The sequence below is a fragment of the Sparus aurata genome, chromosome 11, assembly GCF_900880675.1.
Source record: "Sparus aurata chromosome 11, fSpaAur1.1, whole genome shotgun sequence".
Lineage (NCBI taxonomy): Eukaryota > Metazoa > Chordata > Actinopteri > Spariformes > Sparidae > Sparus > Sparus aurata.
In genome coordinates, this window is record NC_044197.1 from 6,574,721 (window position 1) to 6,595,997 (window position 21,277).

Genomic DNA, 21,277 nt, shown 5'->3' on the forward strand with positions numbered 1-21,277 from the left:
CAGCATGAGACGTCTGAATTTTCTTCCTAACGTGGACTTATCCTTTAATGGATTCAAAGTTGATATAATAATAAAGCATTAGTTCATGATTTATAAACCAGTAACAACCTGTGACAACCTGTAACAACCACCTTTATAAAGGATACTCTTTCTTTCAGAAAGTGGAACCAAATATCTAGAAAGAATTAAAACTCAAAGGGAGCCGATTGAAAACAAGAAACATCACAACTTTTATTGTTCATGTTTCATCATCTCTGTCTGAACGTTCTACACAATTAAAGTTAATGGCGTACAAGTCGTCAGGCTGTACAATAAATACAGGTGATGTTTTGAACTGGACGAGCTGAGAACATGTCGTCCAGTCCATTTTTAAGGTCATTTACATGATTAAACATTTCTACACTGAATATGGTTAACCACACTAAATCATCGAGTTTACATGTCATCATTGTGTACACAGTACAATAGATAGTATACAATGTTAAGTTAAAAATCTACATTTGTTTCATTTAATCATTCTGCGTTCTCTCAAAGTTAATTTGATGCCGGTTTTTGTTTTTCAAATTCATCCGTGAGGCGTTGAGATTTGGGCAGCTGACACAAACATTAGACATTATAAAATCCCTTTCACTGGGTGGTTCATTTAACATATCAACATGAGTAGGTAAACCGTGGGTGAAATGTTTTCCTACAATAAGCTGATCAGTGTCCTAAGTGTGTCTAAAAGCAAATTAGTGTGATACATAGTTAGGAACACATACAGCACGTACACCGACTCAGACAGTAGCACCATTTACAGCGTTGTGGAATGGGACTTTTGTTTCCAGTAAAGACACATTTCCTTCCCTTGGATTGACTCTTTGTTGAGGACAAAAAGGTTCAAGTTTTTGACAAAGCTTTTAAAAGTCATCAGGGTGAACCAAGAGATAATGCGTCATTCTCAGATTGTCGGATGTTGGGTTCAACGTTTTGGTCAAAGCTCCTGTTTTGTTTTTTCTGGTCCCTGCACTTCAGTCGAATACCTCTTTCCAAAATATGGCTGCTGTGTTTTCATACAGTGCCTGTAATCTGACCGGTCGGTCGGACTACGTTTTCACATTACAGAGAGCTGAATGCTCGTCTCTTTGGCTCCGCACAGCAGCTCGGGATCACATGTTCCAGCCCAGTCCGATGTGGGTGGCCAGCAGGTAGCACATGCCGATCATACACGTCATTATCATCATGGGGAATCCTAACCTGCAAGAACCAACACATTCATGTTGTTAAGATTCATTTCACACTGATAAAGTACCTACTGTAACTCATGCTGCGAACAGTCTAGAATAAACAAGTGGAGCAGCCCTCGACGTTGAGTCAATCATCTGTCTGCAGCAGCGGACCTGACATTTATAAACAGGTCTTTGTCAAGAGCTGACGTCAAGAGAGGAGAAGCAAATTATGATGAGTGGGAAATAAACGGTCATTTCAGAGAAAGTGTGTTCACATGCTGCACCTTGACGATGCCTCACTTCTCTAATTGGATGGTTTTTAAATCTTTTCTAATAACATCTTCCCATTCATACTTTCCCACTTATTCTTTGACTGATACATTTCAACAGTTTTTCTTTGTGTGACGGTCAAATAACTCATAGCTGAAAACCTTTTTCGCCAAACAAAGCTGATTCTCGTCCTAACGTGCGACACTTTGCTGAACCCCGCGGGAGGACTCTGTTTTCACAGGGCGGTCGGAGCTGCACAGCCCTGATGGAGCTGGTATAAATTCAGTGTCTGGTTTCGAGCACACCTCAGCCCGCAGGTGACGGTTCTGCCTTCCTGCTCGCTATCTGCAGCTCCGAGACAGGCCCAGCGAGATGCTAACACGGGCCCGCATATTATTTGCCAAATTAAATCACATCATGGTCGACAGGAGGAGTCTAAAAAGCCTTCAAGTGAGCACAACTAATGGACTAGTCTAAAGCTGGGCGCCTGCGACAGGCCAGCCAGAGCTTCTCTTCATTGCAGTGACTGAAATGTAGATGGCTTCATGACACAAGAGCAATAATAAGTGCCACAAAAGTAGCTGCAAGTAAAACTGTACTAAACAGATCAAACGTCAGACTGCTTCCCCAGCTTTTTGTTCCTCAGTTAGCATCACACAATCCCAACGCGTCCTTAGCTGACTCCTGCAGATGGTTTGTCATTTGGATGTCTACCATGTCCTATATGGACACATGGCTTGCCCCCGGCCTCTGACACAGATCAGTTTCAGAGGAAAACAAGGGAAAAGAAAAATACGTGTGTATTCAGCAGGACAGCGATTTAATGAAAGAAATCATTAAAGTAGAGCGCCCCTACTGAAAAATTAAGAGCAGCCGTATCGTTAAAATGTCATTTAGAGCAGATGTTGCTCACTAGTGTGAGATGCGAGTCGATGAGGGTCTCAATGAAGAAGTCGGGACCAAATAAAGCAGAAAACAAAACTCAAGCTGCAGCACCTCACACTGATGGTGGCGTGCATAAATATAAGCACCACGTTTAGCCGAAAATCTTTAAGTGAAATAAAAATAAAATGTTTGTATAATTGGCAAAATTACAGAGCAGACCAATGGACTGTGTGTCCCAAGTTCCCCACAGGTCTGATCAAAGGTGTCAGAGTTGCAGACATTAAATGTGGAAACAGTTTGGACTTTAATTAAAGATCCCCTCTGAGGCCAATTAAAGCTGTATTGCATGAGTTCCTCATTTGAGAGATTTCTGACGGCTGGGAAAAGTTAAATGTTTGGAGGACTTCATATCTCACACAGAAAACCAGCTTTAAATGCTGTGACCTAGTTAACCAGTAATCACTGTTATCCGCTGTTGGATTATAACAAATATCGACACCAGAAGTGGAAAACAAAATAACAAAAGAGTTTAATAAAAGCTGTTCCACACACATTACAGATAATAGGAGCTGTTGGCCTGAAGTATGTGCTCTCTCTTGTATCTCTCTTATATAAGGTCCTCCGAATCAGAAGCCGTTCCAAAGCCCTATTTTAAGATGACCTTTCAGAATGTGCAATACATCGAGTCTTTGGGTGGAGGAAACGCAGAGGACCTTAAATAAAAAGTGTAAATCTATATGTGTGTGCTCGTGTCTGATAACCGCGTTACTCTTTATTGCTACAACTATTTCTTCATTCGGGTGACTACAATTATGCAGTTTCCATCTAATATGCATGTAGAAATGTCAAATTAGTACTTGAACTAAGGAGTAATGAGGCTAGTCATGCACTTAAGCTCATTAATAATGATTTCAATAAAGCATGGTGGTGCATTTTAATTGTAACGGAGTCAAACTGTCTGAGTAGCCAAGTGAACCGAGTTAAAGAGGTCAGGGTGATTATCATGGTTATTTACACATCAAAGGGTAAAAGTGGCTGAATAACGAGGGGAATCCTACGCGAATAAAAGAAGTTTAACAAAAATAAAAAGGAATAGAAGAAGTGTGAGCCGACTACATTTACCACCATCTGTCGATTACAATCTGTCTCCAGGAACCTGACCTTTAACTTCCTGTGTTTTAATAGGCCGGTGCCGTCCTGCAGGTAAATGGCAGCAACAATTATCAACTCACCATTTGTAATTAACTCCAAATTTCCAATTTCTGGTAATTCTAGTAATAAATCACACTGTGCTGTTTGAAACACTGACGTATTGATTCCTCTCCCACGGTCCTGTCTCAACATGCTCCCCTGTGGTTATGTCATCATTGCAATCATCTCCGCTTCCATGTCGATGACGTCCTGTTGTACTAATTCACTAAATGTGTGATCAACGTGAATGTGACAAATGTGATACGATCGGCAACTCCGCTTTATCTCCCCCAATCCACATCTATAACCTGTCAGTAATCTTCAAGAGAAACCTTTTGTTTGAACACTCACTCGCTGCTCTTAAAGGTAAAGTACAACCTCTACACTCCCCCATGCTGATGGAAAGTCATGTGAAGTTTTGCAGTCCACGAAACATTTCTGGAGCTTCACAGCAAAACAACGTTGCAGCATTCTGCCAGTAAGTGAAGTATGTTTGTTTTAAAACACAGAAATGATGGGAAAAAAATTGGGAAATGGTCCTAACAGCTCACCAGAGTAAACCAAGTCTCAGGATGCCTCTAGATCCCAAATTAACTTGAGAAGACGTTATTTACAAGCTCGTGCACCCACCTCAGACTTTGTTCATGCTTTTAGTTTAGGGACTACAATGAAGAGTTTAGTTTTAAGGGTGTTAATGACGTCTTTTTAAATCAATGTGAGATCTCGGGTCTTCTGCAGACTTGGCTTAAACCAGACAAGATGTATGGAGACAATTTATCTTCATTTTTTATACATTTTAAAACAGCTTCACTTGCAACACTACAACACTATTTAACTTTGAAGCTCCAGTAAGATTTCTGCAGACTACAAAACTTCAGAATCGAGAATGACAATTATAATTTTGTGAATGTATCCTAAAAATCTCCAACTCGCTCCATGTTTGGCAATCTATTCAGTTCAAACTTCTTCCACTTCACTTTCTTCATGTTCTTCTCCAGCTTCACACGCCCGCTACAAACTGCTAAAATGGCAGCTGTCAGTAACAGATTTTATCAGCTAGCTAATTAAACAAAAAAGCTCAATGAAGTCACTGAGAACAGTGTCCCTTCTAATGTTTCCAGATGACTTCTAAAGCAAGAATCCTGTAACACTGTCTTGATTATGCACATAGTATCGTGCTAAAAGACTGACATAAAAGTGACATCTATCAGGCAAAAAAAAAATCATGATCAAGATAATCTAGGTTAATCCATGTAGAAGACATGAAAATAAATTGAAGAAAATTAATTGCTGTTCAGAGGTGGATCCGTCACACCGACTTTATTCTAACAATATTTTCCCCTTACAGTCATATTACAATAGTAAAGAGTTTTCAGGATGTCCACTAACCAACATGTTTGGCATATGTAATGCTCTCTTAGATGACACGTTTGGCTTGCTGGAGGTTAAAATGTCCTGAATCCAGTAGAGCGGGACGGAGTGGCTAAGGTTAGCCTGCACTTTGATATTATCTGGGCCCTGCTCCCACAGAGCGGGGATATAACACTCAACAAGCACATTAACAGGCATTTCCTTAGCATAATCTTTAACTGCCGTCACAACAGGGTGCTATCAAAGGGTTACCACATAAATAATCCCAAGAATAAAAGAGACTAGTCTACTTTTAAAAACAAATACTGTCGTCCAGCCGTGTGAGAAGCTGCGCTGCATGTGGGCTCTTTCTGCTGAGTGGTGCTACTGAAAAGAACATTTCAAGGAACTTAACCACACCATTGACCCTCAAGCCGAAGAATCAATGCTATGAAACACTCAGTGGTATGTAAATTGATCTGTAAAAGGAGAATACAGGTCACTCAATACTGTGCTGCTCATGTATATTCCTTGCCCGGTGTAATATATGTTGGTATTTGAATTATATTCCAATTACTCATCATATTTCAAAAAAAAAAAAACTGAAAGTATGATTTTATGCCTTGAGGGCCTTTAAATTACCCATTAACATGAGCCTACTGTGATATTATCTTTGTGGAATGAATGTCCATTTAAGATGGATGGAGTGAGGAATCTCTAAGTTCTTATCATAATCAGACAAGCTGAGGTCACCTCCACACGAGTGAATCTCTTTCCGCTGAGCCGCTCCCCCATCACAGGCACAGCATGAGGGGACGGAGGGCAGATGAAAAAACCAGGAACGAGGTTCACCTTGTCTCGAAATTCCCATCGTACCTCGTGGTCACACACGTTGATTTAATTGCATATGATGGAAACTCTTTGAAAGTCCTGATGCAATCTCAAAGGCTTTCTTTAGATAAACCCTGAGCCAACACGCTTGTCTGACTGTGGAGGCTGTATACATTACACAGGACTATGCTGCTTCCTGTGACAATGCCTGACCTGGACAATTCAACGAGCGGTATGCCTTTCAAAATGTAGTGCTCAAGGTGCAGGTACTACATAAAATATAAAGAGTTTTTTTTTGTCGTTATGTAATCTTTTTAAGCTGATCACAGTGCATGTTTTTTTCTTCCAAATGAAGGCAGCACACCTGCAGTATCTAGTGCAAGGGGACCAGTGTGCCCAGCACTGGTCTTCTTTGCAGCTGCAGAGAGCTGTATGAATTGGATTAATAATTCTGTCAGGTTGTGCGACAAAGTAAGGTCACAAAAGGTGTGGAGAAACTGAATAATGGTCCCTAGCTGTCAAACTGAGCTCACAATGTTTAATGTTATTTGAATTGGAGCCTGTTTGTTTACTGTGCTTGGTGGTCAGCGCACAGTGAATGGTGGACCAGGAGCTCCACCAAGGTAAAATCAAAGACTGAGAAGTATTTCAGTGTGATTCATTTTTCAATGGTCCTCGTCCTCCAAAGCTCCTAAAAAACAACAGTAATAATTCCTCTCAAACATCATTTATGACCCACCAGAAGTGTGTGTTGGTGTCTGGAGAGCGAGCACTCTGCCTGTATTTACTTAGTGTTGTTGCTGTGAACTAAGTTTCTTGGCATCAGCCGATGGGCAGTGGGTGAGAAGTCCCTAGACAATAACAGCGCGAGGTTGGGACTAAAAATGTAGTAACGAGGTTACATCACTGTTTGCTCTAGGTCTGTGTGTCTGTTTGACTGAGGGTGGAGCTGAGCACACACAGGCAGAGTAGGCACTGCATTGACACTAAATCCAGAGGGTTGTCCAGAAGAATGAGCGTGTTTATTTGTGTTTTGAATGTAACCATATTGAAACAATCAGAGACGATATTTTATTTAGCTGATTCCCTGCTTTGTTCTCGCTTACGCTCTCTTGTTGACACCTATTTTCTGTTGAAAAGTATACCTACAAGTACTTTACTTTCACTCTACTTAACTTCACATATTGTACTTTTGACTCTACATTTGACATGTTTTGTTACTGGTTACTTTGCAGATGAGATATTACATAATAACATTTAAGAAGCTTTTGTTAATGTAAGCCTAAGTTCCAATATCTTCATGTTTTATTTATTTATCATACTGTTATTTTATTCTGTTCCATTCTGTGTCCTCGATGGATTTTACTTGACTGTTGTGCGTATGTGTTGTCCGCCCTCAGTTTGCTTTTTTCCCATGAAGACCATTTTTGTTGTGAAAGTTGCTGTAAAACTGAAGTTTATGATGATCCTCAGGATTATATTCTTCTTCTACTACTGATCAAACATCACCGTGAATATGCCAATCAAGGCACTTAACTGTAGTGGCTGCTTTTCTTAGACTGAGCCTGCATCCACTAACAATGGCTCATACCCTGCCCAGCTGTACCATACAGTACATATATAGTCGGTGCTTTTTCCAGCTCCTTGAGTTAATGGTTTGAGAGGAGGAGGATGATCAGTGCCTGGAGGCATGAGGGAAGCAACAGGGACCATACCAACTAACTGATGAGCTATTCAGGGCCACTCATTTTCCTTTATGATGGTCTATCAGAAAGGCATCAATATCCCCCTGGACTCATCTGGGCCCTGAATGTAACCACCTGACACAGAACTAGTCTGTCCCAGCTGCCTGGAGTCACAGACAGACTTCTCTCCCCCTTACCTGTCTCTCTGAGCAGCTGTGACCCTTGCCACAGACAGCCAATTACAGGCAGTGCTTCAGCCCGAGAGCAATGCTTCTATCCAATAACTGTAAACACAGCCACAGTGTGAGAGAAGTGGAGCTGACAGGCTGCAACTGTTCTTATCCATTTCAATGAAACCTCATGCAGATGGACAACCCTGAATCTTTTCAGTGCAGCAACAAATTGTCAGCATACGGCACTAGAACTAGCTGTGAGGACATTTTCACATTTTTGCTGAAACTTTCAAAAGCAGCTGAGAAGGAAACAGGGAACTGACAATGAGGAGGCAACGGTTTCCAACACCAGTCGATCCATCTCACCATTATACCAAGTCTGAACCAACCGTAACACTTTCCCCATCACAATTTCACACTTATTGAACAGTCAAAGTAAGACATCCTCGAGTTTGAGAAGCTGGAAGCAGATTCTTAGCTTCTTTAAATGATTCATCGCTCATCAGAATTAACAGAAAAGTTTAGGGACCATTGAGATATTTCAGTGTGGACCATCCACAGAGCCACACTGATAGCATGGCTGCAAAAAAAAATGCAAGCAGCTCACAGAACAGGTAAACGTGCAGAGGCAGGCAGAACTGCACCATGTGATTCTCTGAAATACATTAGGTGATGAAAGTCTACACAGTGTTGGCCCAGCCACAGACAAAGAATGACTGTGTTTCATGTTAATCCCACCTGCAGACATATGAGATTTAAATATAATCTCTTAGATTACAGAAACAAATCCCACATGGAATGTTCTCGCCTCTTATTTCATCGTTACGTACAGAAAACTTTACAGTCCCACGGATCTAACGACGGGCTATTTCCAAGCGATTGCACATTAAGTCTAATCAGACTCACATTCATCCGTCTTTCAACATCACTGACCACTTCCACTACTCCAACGAGAACAAAATTGCAAAGTGGGGCTCTCTGTTACGTCACTGGGGTAAAAAAAAATATTAGTGAGCAGGTGGCAACTTTAGAGGCAGCCTACTTACCGTCCTGCTTCAGATAAAATTAAATTTTTCACTTTTCACTCTGGTTTGTTTTTTATTTTAACCACGAGAGTTCTCCAATCAAGCTCTCTATGAGTGTTTCACTAAGTATCAATTCAATCAGACACACATATGTTTAAATGTTTGTTGCTTTTTTTTTTCCTGATTAGTCATTGTTCTGTAGACTATGGAGCACATTTCTCTACAGTTTCAGCTTCTCCACTCTCGCTTTTGTAAACATTTCTCAGTGCCCTCACAGCGTCGCTGGAGAGGACACAAACTGAAATCACTGCCAAGACCAGATGACACTAACTCATGTCTGCCAGGTTGTTTCCTGGAGTTATTTTACAGACAGTAAAAGTACACCTGCTGCGTTAACCCTCCAAAAAAAACCAGGACTAAGAATGTGATTCATGACACTCTGGGCTTCTGTCTAAATTTTTTCAGGCAACTCAATTCACAGTGTTGGCATCTCTTCTTGCAGCATATGATGGAGATTAAAATGTAAGTAGCCCTTTAGGCAGTACAGCCTATGGTACAGGAGTCACAGTGATGCGCAAGTCTGACTGATTACCTCAAGAGATAAACCATAAATAAAGCAACTTTGGGGAGCAAGATTTTTAAAAACATTATTGATCTGTTAAGTTTAGTAGCGGTAAAGGATAAGAGGGCTTACCTGAAGAACTCCATGAAGGAGAAGCCGTAGCCGTGCTGTTCAGCGATGCCGGCACACACAACATTGGCCGAAGCTCCTATCAATGTGCCGTTCCCTAGACAGACAGGAAAACAACATTAAAGCAGCGACAAGGACCCTTCTCTGTTTTTGAATCGTTGCAGTGGCTCTTGTGGGCAGTATGAGCACAACAGCTTAGTCTCCAAAGATGCTGATCTGGCTCACCTGTGCATTTGTTTTGGAGGCAAGTGAACGAAAGAAGCAACATCTTTTTATTACTATTTTTAAACCAATAGAGGACTTATTATGATTGTGAGTTTAAATGACTGTTTTGTTTATCTCTGTGTTAGTTTGAGCCATCTTCTAACAAGGTTTGTGAACCAGCAGTGAAACTCCATTGGATCACGTGCTTTCTGTGTTCGCTAACGAGGGGGGCATTGTGACGTGAATGAAATGTAAGGGAGGAGATGAAATGTTATATTTAGTGGCAGAATGTTATCAGTAACACCTTTAAACAAAGCTGTTTGCAGGATTCATGGAGATAAACGTATATATTTGTGGTTGAGTAACAGTATTGTGACAATGGTGCCGTAACACCAGACTACATAGCGGCTACGTTTCCTCAAGCTGTCAAGACTAAATTCATCTTCAGAAGTCAACTATGAAAATTAGTTTTAGACATGTTCAACCCTGGTAAATTTAAATGTGACCCACTTAATGGCATTAAGAATAACTATAATCAGGGCCCCAAACTCCAGGTCAGTTGTGTTAGTTACTGGCATATGGGAGCACTATGTAGATCATCTTGTATTGGACATGAGTAAGACAATCGGCAACTATGACTAAATAACGATGTTGGTCTTTGTTGCTTCTGTAGGTGATAAAGAGGCATTAGTTTAAAATAGAGACTGTTTCATAATCCGTTCCTTGTAGTTCTTAGAAGAAATTATTCAACGAAATCTAACTCGGTCTGAGTTTAATGTCAAATAAAAACGAGAGTTATGAAGAGCTTATTCAGCTGAGTATTCAACATCTTTCACTTTTCAGCCTTAATTCAGTCTAAAGTTTTGACCACTTTTTAATCTGCTGTTGCAACATTTTGAAAGTCAGGCTGAGTTTCCATCCTGCCTTTCAGTACTGCTCACAGCTCAAAGGGTGTCAGTGTGGGGATGGCGCTGGGCGGCAGCGACATCATACCGCCGATCGATGTGGACCTGTCACAGTGCAGTTGATTAAACTGAAACACTATGACAGCCCTCTGACTCTCTCTCCCTTTGTGTCCTTCCCAGCCCAACAGAGCCGCAGTGTGCTGACGGGCCGGCCGCTGGCGTGCGGTAGAGCCTGAATGAGGCGAGCTTACAGGGCCTCGGGCTGCTCCCACAAAAAGCACAGCCTGACCTCCCCGGGGAGTGACACCGCTGTACAAAGTGTGGCTGTCACATGGAGCATGAGATGTCTCCTTCTGGCAGGAGCCATCAATAAAGATCCACACCTTTCAACAAGGATAAACTATGAGGTCCCCAGTGACTGTAAGGTAGATGTGTTTTAAGCCCCAAACCCAGCGGTCTCATACTCTGTTTATACTTGATTACACGAACAGGATAGAAATAGAGGCTTACCACCAAGACAGGCTCCCATGGCCAAGGCAAAGATGAGGGGTTTGATTGGCAGGTTCACATCTGCATCCTGACTCAGGTTGATGAGAACTGGAATCTGTGAGTAGAGAGATGGATTGGACATCATTGATGATAAACACTGCTGTCAGTATCTAAACCCCTCTGCCGCAAATAAATATAAATACTGTTTTTAACATTGTTTCGGTAGAATTTGGTTTCTAAAACATATTAAATTCCAGAACGCTCCAACACTAGCAACCTCTAAATACATCTATGATGTGGTGATGAGCCAGAGTGGATCACACCATGAAGGCAGAGCAGTGCGCACTCAGCTATGTTCCAAGGTTTTACAGTTCCCGCAGATTGGTGGATTGATTATATTCTGAGGCACCTCTCCTCTGAATACATGTCTTCAAATTAACCATCAAATTCTTCATGTGAGGAGCAGAGGAGAGCATTTAATTTTGTTCTTGATTGTATAACCTGATCGTCACATGATCAAATAATGTTGGTAATGTATATCACTCTTATAAGAGACATGGGTTACTGGCCAAACACTCTATAACAGTGATTACTGTTGGAATATCACGCTATTTAATACTTATTTTAATGAGAAAGTAAAGCTAACAGCAGCTTTAAAAAGAGCCTTTAAATTGTTTCATTCATAAAAAGTGTTCTGGTCTCTCAGCTTCAGTCTATTGTGACAATCAGGACGAGCTTTTCTTATCAGCTGTGCACTGAAATGAAAACTGACGTGGTTTGAAATCCTGTTTCACAGGTAGAGCAAATTTGCACGGGCCTGAAAATATGGAAAAACAACCAGAGACAAAGGACATTTTCTAAACCCCCGGATACACCAGTTGACTAATCAAAAATCTGGCAGTTTAACTCCAGCAAAGCAACATCTCATTCTGTCAGTGGGATAATATCTTTCCTCCTTTTTCTCACTGTCAATTTAATTCAGCACACTGGCGCCGCTCTGAAACATTGATCTCTGTACAATCTATTAATTTTCAGCAAAACAGACAGCTGACAACAGAAGTGGCAGAAAGTGGCTGCATAATTCATGAGTGTCTGAGAGAATCTCTCTGTACCCTTCTATATATAAAGATAACAGTTCTATCACATGGGAAGTCAGATGGGAAGCACCGTTTTGTAGGTAAAAGTACAGTCGCTATTTAACTTTGCATGAGTCAGATCCTACATTTTATCTCTGAACATATTACTGAAAGTCCTGGCTGGCTTTCTGAAGATACAATGTTTTATTTCATGATGTTACAGACATCAGAACAGATAATACAGCTGTGACTCACTGGACATTTTTGCAGATATTTGCTCATGTTGAACTTGATGCCAGCAACAGGTTTCTTTCACCTTTTTCGCAACTGTACAGATGTGTGACTCATTCTTTACTACTCGGTGTACGAACGTGATTTGTTTTAACTGTGTTTTTCTGTGTGCAGTTTTTTCCCCAGCGGATATGCTGAAGTGTGAAATTAAAGCATCACGCTGAAGCCTCTTACCATGGTGGCAGTGAAGGGAATGTTGTCAATGAGAGACGAGGCCAGAGCCGAGACCCACATCACCAAGATAATGGCTATAGCCAAGCGCTGGTCCTCTGGCACCGCCTGAGAGGGGAGATAATGAGAGCGACAGATAAATGCTACTTTCATTGCCACTCAGCTGCACACGCCCACCCTCCCCTTCTCAGCCCATCACTGATTTAAATCAAACACACCAATTATGTTCGTTTCTTGACACTTTGACACTGAACCTCTAATCAGGGAGAAGCCTGAGAGGACGGTGCTGTTTGAATGTGACACGCGATCACAGGTGGTGGTGGTGAGTTTTGTTTCAGAAGCTCTGCTGTACACACACACATCCAGACCAATTCTCCACGTGACAAGCGTGATGTTGTCTGAACCCTCTTGATAGTTATCTCTTAGGTATGCATGGCCAGGTTAAGGGAGGCAATATCTGCTGCTTTCACCTGTCCTCTCCGTGTATCAGGAGAGAAGGGCCACGCAATTCTTCTTCGGCAGGTTGTCCTTTGTTTGGGGAGGCTGAGCGGGTCAGAAACCATGAGCAGCACACCACCTGTCACGTGTGATTATTAGACTTATAGAGGCCCGCAGTCTAAACACAAGCTGACGTATCTATTACTGGTACAATTCTCTGCTCAGAGTCAGCTCGCTCGCATGATGCACACTGGCTAGAATATGGGTGAAAATTACCTCAGGCGCCTTCAGCTGCTGACAGGAATCAGATGTAAACACAATAATTGAATTCAGATCTGCATGAAATGCAATATCACGTCACCTGTGCCCAATTATCAATTATACCAGTGTCACGGAGCCCTGAGAGATAATTCTAGGCTGGGAATCAAAGGGGAAAACTCACTTTTATAAGCAGCGCTGTCTGTTCTCCGATATAGTCGATAAGCTGCAGCTGGGCTAAAGCCTGAAAAATGAAGAGAAGAAGATTAATATGGTGAAAAAAATGTGAAGAGAATCGGTTGTAGGTGGGATTCGACCTAGAGAAGAAAAAGCAATTTGGTTTTTATTAAGCGACCATTGCGTAGACAAAGACACATCTATTCTTGTTATCGTTATTGACCCTGGTGGTCGTTCCTTATGGGGGCTGGTCTCTGACACTATCAATGTCTTTAACACACGTCTATAAGACTCAGAGGAGGGACCAACAAAGCAGATTTTGTGCTGACGTTGTGTTTTTCACTTCATCCCGTCACAGGGAGTCTCATGGGTAAAAGAAACAGATGATTACTTTTTAGATTGTTAGCTGACTGACCAGTATACAGCCAACAGATCTGAGAGCTCATCCTGTTTTCAATCAGTAGCTTGTAAGGATGCTTGTCAGAGACGGGCCCAGCTGAAGCTACATTATCCCAGTTATAACTACCTTGTGGGACAAATAGAGGCTCCAAGCAAAAGTCGTTGTTTGGCATTTTTGGCTTCACTATTTAGCCCAATAGCACACATACGGCTTGCAGACATTGGCGCGAGTAATGCCGGAAAGACGTAGTTTTGGGAGTGTTTGCTAATCGGGCGAGACGGTGTCCAGATGCCACCATCTTCCCAATTAGCAAACACTCCCCATACTACACGATTCCAGCTTAACTTTTTTATTTGTCAGGCCAACATCTGCGTGACGTTTGTGTCCTACCCGGGTACAATGGGGGCTGAAATCTCTAGAACATACACAAATGGGCTTTCAGTGATAAAAACTATGTTTGTTCATTAAATACCTCCATCAAAACGAAGAGGGCAGCGAAGAACAGTAACGTGGCCCACTCCACCCGGTGCAAGATGATCTCAAAATCCTGGATGTCGGCTAGAACCAAGAGCCAAAGTGCACCAAGGATAGCAATCCAACCTGAAAGAGAACAAAACACATGGAGATACTTAGAGGACTTTTAAATTATTTATATTTAAGTGTTACTGCTGCTGCTACAAGGGATGTCTCTTTAAAAGAAGCTGATTAGCTCTGGGATTAGCGTTAGGAGCCAGACCTGCTGGAGGAATAAACACAAACTTAAGTCTGCTCTGATATGGTGCTGTTCATAGACGAGAGGAGAGCTCAGAGATTTCTATTTAACTTCTGGGATAAAACCATTAATTTATCTTCACTCCTGTTTATCAACCTGACAGCAGCTGTGATCTGCATAACTGACCTACACTGACAGATGTTTATTTTCTGTAATCTTCTAGTTAGTTAGTTAGTGATCAACACTGGCTAAAACAAATGTAAGTATGTGAAATTCAACATGTGAGAAGTCGATCTGCTGTAATGTGATAAACCAGTCATGGCCCAATTATTGAAAAACGCGAGCTAAAGTGCCCTCCTGAGAGCCAAAACGCGCGCTAAAGTGCCCTCCTGAAAGCCAAAAAAGCATGCCAAACTGCCCTCTTGGGAGCCAAAATGCGCTAAAGTGCCCTCTTGGGAGCCAAAACGCGCGCTAAAGTGCCCTTCTTTTCGCCCCTGCCCTTCAAAAAGTCTGCGCACGCCACTGTGATAAACACAGACCATATAATGAAGCAGGACCTGTTTGTAGTGTCTCGGTGGGTCCGATGAAGAGTTCATTAGCACTAAAAATGTCATTTCAACACATTGCAGTCAAGAGGACAATATTTGGCACCGGCGAGTGTTTTGAAAACGGGGAAGAGTGTGCATCCACTTGGAGCAAATTTGATTAAAACAGGTGAGCAGCAGTAATTGCCTTGGCCGAGGCCCTTGGGGAATTAATTGCACTACTGATGAGAATTACTGAGGAAAGAAGAGCAACGGAAGGACACAAAAAGACGAGTGACAGAGATTGAAGACAGGGAAGAGAATGATAAGATGATCGAGACTGAAAGAGGGACAAGATCAGGCAAGATGTGTGGGGGGAACCAAATCTCACACGATACCAATTTCTACATAATGTTGCTTTGATATACCTACAGAGGATAAAAAAAAGAAAACTGCATGAACCAAAAAAACAGAACTACAATTCATCTCTGTTTTACAGTTTTCTCAGGAAACTCTGTGAGTCGACATATGATAAAATGTATCCGTTAGAGTTTAGAGGAGCGATCTAACAAGTACAAAGAGTCTGTCAACAGGGTTAGAAGACATTTCTGCACTTGATCTTTATTAGAGGAAAAGTGACATTTCTGTCTCATACAGATGATGTCTGTTGAAGGTCCTTATAGATAAAATGTCACAAGGCCAACTCTTATACCTAAGCTAGCTAATATACCTGTTATAGTGTAGCTTTAGTGTGGCAATGAAAGTGAATGTTAATGTAACTATAAAAAAAGATCCTCTATTCAAATATACTTATTCTAATGCATGTGTCACCTAGAATCTATTTTAGATGAATAGCTCTTTATGTCAGAAGCTCAAAATACTTTTGTCAACAACAACTATAAATCCTCTTAAACCTAAAATTAAGTGTTATTTACACTACGATAATGTTGAAGTGGCTAAGTTATTAATTTTGATTTGGTTTTAATTATGGCTGTCAAAGTTAGCGCGTTAACAACACGTTAACGCAACATCCTCTCAACGCCGTTAATTTTTATAACGCGCGATTAACGCTCAGGATTCGCTCGCATTGTTTGATTTACGGCCGTCGGTGGCAGCTGTAGTCTTGATCCAGGGGGTGGCAGAAGAATAAGAAAGGGAATCAGAAGAAGAAGAAGCAGGGTTGGCGTTCGGGAAAAACACGGTAGACTGAAAAGCGAAAGTGAAAGGAAATGGAGAAAGGACTTATGAACGGCAAATTTAGTTTCAAAACACTGCCAGATGGTTCGGTCAATGGGACAAAAGTTATCTGCACGTACTGTCGACATGAAATGAGTTACCATTGAAGTACGTCGAGTCTCAGATATCATTTGCAAGCCAAACACATGCAGATGCAGAGAGCCCACCTTGCCAAAAGCTGACATCACCATGTTTTGATCCCATTTAGGGTAAGGGGATATTTTTTTAGCCTTTTATTTTCCTGCATGATTTGAAGTGTTGAATAAACATTTTCATAAAGCAAGCATTTTTGCCTAACCCTTTCTTATGTTGTTAAAAGCATTAAGAACATGAAAAAAATACATTAAGGTACATTCAGAACAGAAAAAAAATTGCCAAAAAAAATGCAAATAATTTGCGATTAATCGCAAGTTAACTATGGGCAAAATGCAATTAATCCCGATTAAAAAAATTAATCGTTTGACAGTCCTAGTTTAAATGTATTTCATACTCCAAAATTATACTTATGTCACATTGGAAATAAAAAAGGATTGGGTTTTTTACATTTCTTGTTGGTGTCACGTTATTTATAACATAAAGATAATAAACTCTGGTTGGAGCGTCCCCAACAGACTCGAAACGCCACTGTAGATAACTCACAATAAGTGACCCTCTGCAAAGATTCAATGATTCTTTCATTGAGGTTTTACAAAAGACACAGACAAGAATATAACACTTTTGATTTCCTCATTGTTGATATTTTCCGAGGCTGCTTCCAAGAGCAAGCAGCAGATAACAAACCTAAAGAGCTCTCCAATTAAAAGGAGCTTTTAGGCGAGTGGGAGCAGTTTCTGATCGACTCATTCGTCATACCCAAGACAAGAGTGTTTGAGAGCGGAAATGTGCTGTGAAAAATGTGTCATCGCACATTTCCATGAGGAACACAACAAAGTAAATGAGCACAAGGCCAAAGCCAAAAGATAAAGAGACCTCAACATCTTGTACACTTGTTAGCGTGTGTTTAAATAAGTGACTGTGATATTTCAGGCATCGTTTTTTGCTTTGCCAAAGACTCGACTAAATAATCTTTACACCTCTTTCTACAATCTCCTGATTGCCACAGAGGGATCAATAAAGTTTCATCCAAACCACAGCTGTAACTCACATAACCGCAGACGCATTAGAGGGATCAAATGACCAGACAATGATCGGACTGAATTTAAATCTTACCGTGTGAAGTTAATGAAATTTTAATGAGGCTCAATTTTTAAAACACGTGAATGAATAGACTGCGCCCGCCACGATAGCCAAACCCTGAATGTGACCCGCATGCATTAATGAGAGCCGCGTTTGCACAGGCGCCTTTCCCACCACGGGGACACAAAACACGCTGCTGCGGGGTCATTCCCATTTAATAAATGTCACTGAGAGGTAACCCGAGCAGCGCCTGTAATTAACTGAGCATGTTTGGTGACTGAGTGGCCTCGGCAGCGAGGGGAGCAATGACAGTGTGTGTATGAGGACAGCCATCTTCATTTAGGGACAGCGTCGGCATTAATGAGATGCTGTTAAGGTCATTTACCGAGCACATGTCAGAGACATCACAGTCAGAAGTGCCAGACAAGACAAGTGTATCCCTCAACCTCAACCCTCACATCCGGATTTACTAATACGTATGAAATATACAAGCAAGCTGATTCAGAGCGTTGTTTACATCAGTTGATCAGCTGACTGGAAGCATCCAATCACAATTATACAAGTATCTTTATGACCTGACAGTCTCATGCCAACAGCAACCTACAACCACAATCTGTAAACATGGTAACTAGGGTCTTGGCCTTTGATCTTAAAACAGGACAACAGTGGTCAATAACCAACTTTTTAGGGGCCTTGGGCAGCAGTGCTCACATATTATCTTTCTTTAAAGTTGAAATGCTGCACTCGTTAGCTAACAGCTGCTTAATTACAGCCAATACAGAACGCTTTAGAAATCATTCTTATGTCTCTGTTCACCTGATGAATCCAACTAACAATCCTACTTTTCCATAAAAAACAAAACAAAGCTAAAACAACTGAACCTAAACGATTAACTTGCAGCCAGAAAACTAAAACAGTAAGCTGAGAGATTTTAAAACAAGAGCCCGGCAGATGTGTCAGATATTGGTTACAGGTCACAGCTGTGTTGGTTATCGATAACTCAATACTTATTTGTGCCGATATGAATTTTTTGTACTGTAAATAGATAATATCCTGCCTCCATATGTACACACCTTTGGTACAAGTGTTTGATAACCACATTTTGAGGAATCACTGCATCACTAAACTGTGCGTTTAATGTATGAAATCTATGTTTATAATATCGGCATTGACATTCGTTTCAAATTCCAGTCTCGGTGGAGCTCTATTTTAAAACGCTCCATAGAGCTGAGAGGAGCTGCAGTGTCACTCTGAGCATCATCGTTCACAGCAGGTTACTGTCTAACTGCTGCCTGCTGTTGTTTTGTTTTTGTTTTGTGTTACCCAGTGGTTTATTTGTGCTTTTTGTTTTGATCCATTTGAATATTTTCTCAATTAAGATTTCTATGCATGCGTGTGTTTGCTCATGTGTGATCGTATCTTCACACACGGTCCTTTGATCTGCTTAATCTTATTATAAAAATGTTGATTATAGCAGCTTAAAGACTTTAATTAGAATTAAATAATGTGCAGAATTGGTAGTCAATGATAAAAGCTTTTTAGGACCTGCATGTCGTCGCCTTGTGAATTTACTTCCTGGTTATTATTCTACCCAAATTATTTATGATCTTGTCATGTTTACACTGTTTATGGTGTGTGTGTGTGTGTGTGTGCGTGCGTGCGTGCATATAACACCATTTCCATGAAAAACAGACTTTAGTTTTACCAGAAAACATTATTCTTCACCACAGGTTTTGAAACTGAGGTGAATAGATGTAATGCGACGGGTCTAAATGCAGCTCAGTATCCATGTAATTTGTTGGTTGCATTTTCTAGTCAGCCCCTTATTTCAGCTCTTTTCAAATGTGAGTCTGGAGGAAGCTGTGTTTCATAATTACATGACAGAACCTACGACCAGCCGGTGGGGCCTCTGAAAACAGCGCAGTAATGAGATGGTGCTGCGCTCACCCAGGTCGAGATGAATGCTGGGAACGAAGGAGTTGACAAAGAACATGAAGATCACCACGGCAAGGACGGACACACACTTCACCAAGAGGACCTTGTCAGTTATTCTGTGCTGTGGAAGAGAAAAAATATGTTCTTTTATCAAGCGGCTGATGGCATTTGTTGTCTTAAGTGAACTTTCACAGACTAGGCCAACTTCATTACTGAGATAGCATCAATGCGCTGCAGTCACAGTGGGCGAGGAATCTGTCTGAGGTGAAGTATGAAAGCATACCTTCTTTTGCAATTCTTGGATGTTTTGCTCCCAGTTCTTATCTTCTTGAGAAATTTGTCTGTCAAAAACATAAAACAGTTTAATCTCATATTAGTTTCATTTTTCTGCGTGGCGATTTACTGAAATAAACATTTAATCAGAGACTCATCACTCTCTTAAAAGAGACATATTATGCTCATTTTCAGGCTCATTATTTTATTTTGGGTCACCACTAGAACAGGTTTCTAAAAACACATCAGGTTTCGTCCTCTGTCTGAAAGGCTCTGTTCTAGCTCCTGTCTCTTTAAGCCCCACCCCCCAAATACCAAGTCTGCTCCGATTGGTCAGCTCACACATGCATGAGCCAGCCCCACTAACAACAACAGAGCTGTTGATCTAAATCAATTTGTATGTGCCAAACTTGCTGCTAGGCATAAATTATTGATGTCACAAAGTCACAGAATTAAAGCCGAGACTACTGACGAGGTGTTTGAGGTTCAGTGTTTTCTGTGGGAGAGAGGAGCTTCTGTGACCTTCAAAACTTTCAAGACCTTTTTACATGCAGAAGAACATAAATGAAACACTGAAGGGAAGAAAAACATAGAAAAAGCATAATAGGTCTCTTTTAACAGCTGTAAATATTAGTGAAATTATGGAAAATTATTTCTCTAATAGCTGTGTAGGGGTATATGTGTGTGTTGTGTGTGTTGTGGATGTGGATGTCTGTTTTTCCTAGTCCTCGAAATTGTATTTGCAATAATTGCTATGTCCGTCTGGAGAACATCTTGGTCGAGAGGACAAAAAAAAGGATCTATTTTTGGACTTCCTTGTGTTCCTTTGTGTTTCCATGTCTTCCTCAATGATTTTCAACACAAAAGCAAATAAAGTGCTCAGTAAAACAACCCAAATTATCTAAAACAGTCATAGAAATGTGCATGTGCAATTCCCAAAAATCGTTAACAATGTTACGATAAATATCTCATTCTTACAAATGATGCCATAATAATCATCATGTGTTTTTCTGGGGAAAGTGATAAAAGCATTCTTAACAATCACAGATGTATGTTGTGTTTTCTGTTCTTTTTTTTAACCTTTGGAAGGTTTTCATCATCTTGCGGAGCAGACTTTCCAGGTTGAGGACTTTTTGCATCAGGAGGCATTTCACAGCCGTCTCCTCTCGGCTTGCGGGGTTAATGCGCTGGGCCGTCTGCCTCCAAACCAGGATCTCGTGCTTGAGTTCTGTAGGAGCGGGACAAACAGAGCAGGAGAGAGGATCGCCTGCTTAGTGTATGTTAAACAACATGGACAGACACAGTCATTACAGCAGCGGAGCTCAGTAGCAGCATGTAGGATGTGAATAGCGGAGGATTTGGTTGGAGGCTGGCTGAGAGGATGCAAAGATGTTTTCGGTCAATACACTGTGAGCCCCCATAGAGGGACTAATGCAGCCAGGCGATGGGCAAATTGACCGGCTCGGGAACAGCCAGGGATGCAGCCTGAGGGAGCCGGACGCCTGTGTAGATATCAGTAGGTGCCATCTTTTTTTCAGGAAGGTTGCTAGGTGACCTTAATAGGATCTAACTGGTAGAGGAAAAAAGAAAATATATTTCTGTAAGCAAATCTTCACAGCTTAGCCACAAGCTCTCCTCAGTGGGTCAGGTTGGCGGGAGAAACGGAAACTCCACAGGGTCGGGCTTACAGATGGGCTATCAGG

General features: G+C 41.3%; 1 protein-coding gene across 3 annotated transcripts in view; it reads right to left on the reverse strand.

The window, feature by feature from the left end:
- Nucleotides 1-206: 206 nt before the first annotated feature.
- oca2 (oculocutaneous albinism II) overlaps nucleotides 207-21,277 on the reverse strand; it is a 47,579-nt gene continuing 26,508 nt past the window's right edge. For all 3 annotated transcript variants that reach the window (XM_030432416.1, XM_030432415.1, XM_030432414.1), the window contains 9 exons: nucleotides 20,655-20,802; nucleotides 19,585-19,642; nucleotides 19,314-19,422; nucleotides 14,191-14,318; nucleotides 13,326-13,385; nucleotides 12,449-12,553; nucleotides 10,929-11,022; nucleotides 9,313-9,406; nucleotides 207-1,236 (listed from right to left, as the gene is read on the reverse strand). In XM_030432416.1, coding sequence (XP_030288276.1) covers nucleotides 1,149-1,236; nucleotides 9,313-9,406; nucleotides 10,929-11,022; nucleotides 12,449-12,553; nucleotides 13,326-13,385; nucleotides 14,191-14,318; nucleotides 19,314-19,422; nucleotides 19,585-19,642; nucleotides 20,655-20,802 — 884 coding nt within the window. In that variant the 3' untranslated portion in view covers nucleotides 207-1,148. The remainder of the gene's footprint in view (nucleotides 1,237-9,312; nucleotides 9,407-10,928; nucleotides 11,023-12,448; nucleotides 12,554-13,325; nucleotides 13,386-14,190; nucleotides 14,319-19,313; nucleotides 19,423-19,584; nucleotides 19,643-20,654; nucleotides 20,803-21,277) is intronic.